This window comes from Arachis ipaensis, chromosome B03, assembly GCF_000816755.2.
Source record: "Arachis ipaensis cultivar K30076 chromosome B03, Araip1.1, whole genome shotgun sequence".
NCBI classification, from domain to species: domain Eukaryota; kingdom Viridiplantae; phylum Streptophyta; class Magnoliopsida; order Fabales; family Fabaceae; genus Arachis; species Arachis ipaensis.
The window spans coordinates 120784376-120790427 of record NC_029787.2 but is presented as its reverse complement, the minus strand read 5'-3'; the positions used below and the strand labels follow the sequence as shown (position 1 = coordinate 120790427).

Sequence of the window (6052 nt, the reverse complement as noted above, 5' to 3'; positions counted from 1 at the left end):
CTTGTCTTATCCCGTTCTCAAAAACAAATGCAATCTAATATCTAAATCCCAAGCTGTTTCAGGTCTATCCTATTAAGGCCAGGCGAATGCATATCTAAACACCCTATTATGTCCAAATAACTGGATTCATTTCATAGTAATAAACATGGTAAGACCAGCCAATGCTTTATGGGAGCTTAATGATGATATTCCAGGGAATCAGTGGAATCAGTTCATCACATCATTTGCATCCCCAATTATGCAGAGACAGGCAATACTAGGAGACAATTTAAAACCAAACTTGCTCTGTTGTCTGTATATAGTATATGCAACATGATCTAAGGATTGTTTCTTATTGCAACTTTTTCTTTCCAGATTTGTCAGATATGCCTATTTGAGTTATAATTCTGAGGTTGCAGCTACTAGTAGTGTGGTGAATCAATGCATAAAGCATTAAGTAATAACACAAATACACAAAAAGAGTTAACATACTGGAGTCTCACTCGCTCCTGTCAAGACTCAAGAGCTAACATTTCATTACAATCCCCAATACATCCTTTGCAGAGGTCTACTACTAAAGCTGCTTACAAGTTACAAAATTCCAATCTCACACCGTTAATTAAGAATTAACATCCTCAACCCAATTCAGTAGCAGTTTCCTAAAACATCATCTATAGATACCAAACATCAATGCACGTGCATCTTCTCATCCCTATATAGCACATTTGTTTTCCTGATTAACATTAAAGTTCTTAATAATATTTACAGCAAACAAGTGAACTAACTAGTGAAATCAAGGAGGAAAAAAAATGAAAGCATATGCTTAATGATAATGCTATGTATTACAGGGGGATTTTACTTTTGCTATCTTTGCTCTGTCTTGTGCTGCATAATATACTCGCGGAGCCTCTCAGCTTTGCTTTTCATGGACTCTATCATCTCTTCTGTTTCATCAATAATCTGTTTGGGCAAATGAACTTCCAAGAAATCAAACCACTCACCAAGAGTCATCTTCTCAAAATCAGCCCAATCCACATCCTCCTTCTGCATGCTGCAATCTTCGCCGCCCTCTTTCACACTGTTTCCATCTTCACCACTACCACCATCATCATCAATCTCATCACCCTCCAATCGAGAACCTTGAACTTCCTCTACCTCATTAACCTTATCATCCTGCTCCATTTCAAAAGCCTGAGCAGCACATTCTTCCTCCAATTCCTTACTCTTATCCCCATCCATTGTTTCCTCTGGCTCAACATTCTCCACTCTAACCTCCAATTCTGAGTTTTGAGCAGGACTAATTCGAATTGCGCTTTTCCCTTTCTTCGAATCTTGGCTTACCCAGGTTTCTGTGGATTCCTCCACCGTCACCTTCTCTTCTGGTACAGCAGAAGCAGTAATCTCATCAATTAAGCCTCCTTTTTTCTTTGAACTCCGGGTTAGCATGCTTTTTTTCGGTTCTGCCACCACAACATTCTCTAACGGAGCATTCACTGCACTGAAATCAGAACCCTCAACCACACTTTTCTTTTTATTTGAATTCCGGGTCAACCGAGTCTTCTTCGGTTCCTCCACCACCACTACGCTCTCTACAGGAGCAGCATTCACTGCAATCGACTCGGAAATCTCAATCGGAGCATATTGTTTTTCTTCGGCTTCCTCCACCACCACAAACTTTTTCCTACCCCGGGTCTTCTTCGGCTTCTCAATCGGAGCATCGAGATCCATAGCGCCCGATTCCGAAACTGCAACATCAACAGCAACACGGAGTTTATTGTTCTTCCGATTTCGGGTCGCACGTTTACTCTCGGGTGAAGGCACAATTTCAGATCCCTCAGCATCATCGCTGTTCTCTTCAACGCTCTGAACCTCAGCTTTCGCGGATCGACAGCGACGCGAGGGGTTTCGCTTGGGTTGGGGCGGTACGGCAGCCGAAGCTTTGTCGTGATGGTAGACGAAGACGACGTGGATGGAAGTACGCTCTCCGATCTTGATGGTGGCGCCGTCGCAGAGGTTGAAAGGGGTGTTGGGAGGGATCTTGACAGCGTCGATAATGGTGCCGTTGGAGGAATCGAGGTCTCGGAGAACCCATTGGCCAGATTCGGTGAGTATGGAGAGATGTTTGGTGGAGATGCCGGCGTCCTTGACGGCGAGGGTGTTGCCGCGGACGACACGGCCAATCTTGACGGCGGTTCCGGGACGGTACTCGAAGGATTCACCTTGTCGAGGACCTTTAAGCATTACCAGCTTCAGATGCGGAGCTTCCATTTGAATGCAGAATGAAAATGAGAGATCAGAAAAGAAGGGTTTCGGATTTTGCTGTTTGAATGCTCAATTTTCCCGCTCTACCCACCTGCGTTTCTTTTCGTTTCACTCACCATTATGCATCTATACGGATATTATTTAACTCTTTATTTCTACATTATATTCAAACAAATAACTCATTTTTAAATACATTATTTGAAAAATTCATTTAAATCGATAAATCTAATTAATGATAGTAAAATTCTTTATATATATTATCAAAATTAAATTCTATAAACGTATTTTATCTATATATTTTTTTCACTTTAGTTTTAGTTTCTTAATAATTAAGTGGACTCTTTAGGAAAATTCTTTTTTTTTAAATCACATTTTTTTTGTATTTTTGAGAAAATTACTAATTTAACCTTTTTTCATTTACAAAAAAAAAATAGAGTAAAATATTATTTTTGTCCCAACGTTTGGGGTGAGTCCTAAAGTTGTTCCTAACGTTTCAATCGTCTTATTTAAGTCTCTAACGTTTTAAAATGGACTCAATGTTGTCCTGCCGTTAGGGATTCGTTAACAGAATTGACGGCAGGACAAAATTGTGAGGTTTTTGAAACGTTAATAGGACGAAAACGTTGAGAACAAAAACGATACAAAGAAACAAATTTTAGTTTTATCTTTCAATAATATTAATTTTTTACCGTATATAGTATTCAATTTTTTTTAATCACGCCTAAGTAAATTATACTTAACCACATTACTTTTATTCTAAATAAATTCATTTTTTTTATAATTTTACACTTAAAGTTATAAGTTAATATAAAAAAATTTATTTAGAATGAAAGTAATGTGATTAAGTGTAATTTACTTAGATGTAATTAAAAATAATTGAATATTATTATGTACAATAAAAAATTGATATTATTGAAGGATAAAATTAAAATTTATTTATATGTATCATTTTTGTCTCTAACGTTCTCGTTCTATTTAAGTCCCTAACGTTTCAAAATTGTCTCAATTTTGTCCCGCCGTCAATTCTGTTAACAGATTTCTAAGGGCAGGACAACATTGAACCAATTTTAAAAAGTTAGGGATTTAAATAGAACAACTGAAACATTAGGGATAACTTTAAAACTTACCACAAACGTTGGGGACAAAAACGATACTTTACTTAAAAAAATAATACCTAAAAAAAAGGACAATAATATTATAATTTTTTTTTGTGTCTATAAGATTATAATTTTGATTGTATATTATGAATTAATAATTTAAATTATTAATATGATTTGATATATGTGTTTAAATGTTGTTGGAAGGATTAAGAATTTACAAGTATAAAACCCAAAATTAAGGTTGGGTAGCAATGTCCCCTGAGTCCACTTTATTTTGTTAGGCTGCTGTTACTTGGAGTCAAAAAAAGGAAAGAGAGACAACATTTTAGTATAAATGATTGGGATAAGAATGAAGGTCAAATGAGAGTTTCAACAGTACAGTTGGCACAATCATAAAGGAGCAATGACAATATACAAAAGGGAATTTATAGTATACAGATGTGAGGATACAGATATTCCTTCTGGGGCTATTTGGTGCTGATAGGTGTCTACGGGGAGCCACTTGTGATTGATTGCTGAACGGTGTAACATGAAGCCATCATGTAGCCGAGTAGCTGATGCATGGGAAGGGAATTGGCTCCGTTTGGACAGAGGTTGCTGCGGGAGGATGTGGATGATTGGGCCGTGGTTGGATGGGCTCCATGTGTGGCCTTGGATATGGGTGGGCCGTGACCCGTGGGGCATCATGTTTGAAAGGATGGCATGCGTTACAAGCATACTGGAACATAAATCAATTATGTGTTGTTTGACGGTTGACAAAAAAAAAAAAACGTTCTATGACCCAAATAAAATCGAACAAAGTTAAAGAAGTGAAAGAAGAAATGCGCCCGGACTAAATTTTTGCTGAACATTGAAGATTTAGTGTGTGTTTGCGTTGGGCAAACTGGAGTTTGAATGGAGGTGATTTTGTAGAATTGATTTTGAGTAGAATTGAATTTGTGTTAACATGATTTATGTTTGGCAATTTTTATTAAAATGAATTTTGATAAAATAAATATTTTATTTAATTTATTATTTTTAATAGGAACACAGATTATAAAAAATTAAAATAACAAACAGTACAAAAAAAATTAGAATAATTATTTTAATATTCTCAGTATTTATTTAGAGAAAATTATGGAAAAATCAATAATAACTAGCAACTAACTTAAACGTACGGTGAGTAAACGAGCTTTTAGGATGTAAAATCATGTTGGCATATAGAGAAGAAAGTGGGTGGGATTTTGGTTAGGAAACTAGTGCTGCAGACTGTTTCCCTTTTTCCCACACTAACTCATAATTTTTTTTTTCTTTCGAAGTTGACCCAAAAATAATTTTTTTTCAAAGCCCACAGCCACAATGAACCACCCATCAATGCAGTCCTCAATGCAGTCCTGATTCCATATCTCTCGTTATTGAATAGTATCAGCTAGGCTCATCCCTTGTAAGTCTTCTAAGCCAACATCGAATTCCGCACCATCGAAGTCTTTTCCATTATAAACCCAATGTCACATGTGTCCTCTCTCAATAAACAAATTCTATGTATGCCTTTTCCAACTTGCATCTGTACACTAGACCGTCCCTTGTGAATTTTGTGATTAGGGCAGCAAATGGGCTGAAATTAGTTAAAACGTGTTTGAACATTATAAAGTCAATGTTGTTTATTGATTTTATTGTTAATTGATTTGGATATTGGGCCGGAGGCCGTAATAGGGTGAGAAACCCCCCCCCCTATGAGGTAAGTGAAGGTAATCGGCATGAATTATTGTAATGGTGATGAACTTGGAGATTGAGCTAGGCAAGATTTCAAGGGTTGGAACCACCGACATTCAAGGTACGGGTTTGAGTTTCGAGTAGGCATTATGTAAAGTTATGTGAATGCCTAGGTTAGTTGACCCTAGGATAAGTGTGGATTGAAATTGGTTGTTGTTGGGGATAGTGAATGGCTATATGTATGATGCAATTTTGCTTATGTCTTTTTTTCACGGGCTCCTAGTATATCATATTCCTTCTATTATATATGTATGGTAAAATGGTAAAATAACGAATATTAAATACCTAAGTATGGCACTACTAGATTAACATTTTTGGGCTCCCCCATTTTTCAGGACCATGCTGGATAGTGGAAATAATACATCTCTCCCCACTCACTAATACATAATATTTTGGGAGGTTGGGGGCTGTCCAAAAATCTACTTTCTCCAAGGCCCACACCCGATAAAAACCCACACGCCCAACCATCCCTAAATCAACAGCTCAAGCTATTTTTATAAAAATGGCTATGCTCACTCCATTTAAGCCTACACCGAATATTTACTCTCGCAGCTCCCTCCGTTATGCAACCCAACAGTACACGTGTCTCATCTCTAGGAAAAAAAAATAATATCTTTACATCTTTCCCAACTTTGATCTTTACAGTAGAGCGACCCTATACAAAAACTATGATAGCTAACACATGTCAGATTTTTGTGGTTAAAAAGTTTCCATTTCTGAATTTAACATTCGGTGAGTTATAGCATGCACCGGTCTAATTGAGGAGATTGGTGCATCATGTCCTTTCTGCTTCGGTGTCCAACTTAAGAGAGTGCCACGCATGGATGAACTACGGTGAGGTGGCATGTGTCAGGTCCAATATTAACCGGTGAAGGGAGGGAGGGGTTAATGGGGGAGTTTGAATTTGGCCCCCCTTGGTGGCTGCTTTGTAATTGACACAAAATTATGGGGTGGGACCG

At 37.4% G+C, this 6052-nt stretch overlaps 1 protein-coding gene across 1 annotated transcript; it reads right to left on the bottom strand.

Annotated features, from left to right (window-relative positions):
* On the bottom strand, positions 443 to 2351 carry LOC107634674 (FHA domain-containing protein At4g14490-like). Its single transcript, XM_016338101.2, has one exon. It carries the CDS (start codon positions 2245 to 2247, stop codon positions 844 to 846), a length of 1404 nt encoding a protein of 467 aa, XP_016193587.1. The 5' UTR covers positions 2248 to 2351; the 3' UTR covers positions 443 to 843.

Bases quoted from the DNA above. Each gene is read 5' to 3' on its own strand.
- LOC107634674 (XM_016338101.2), bottom strand. From the start codon at position 2,247: ATGGAAGCTCCGCATCTGAAGCTGGTAATGCTTAAAGGTCCTCGACAA.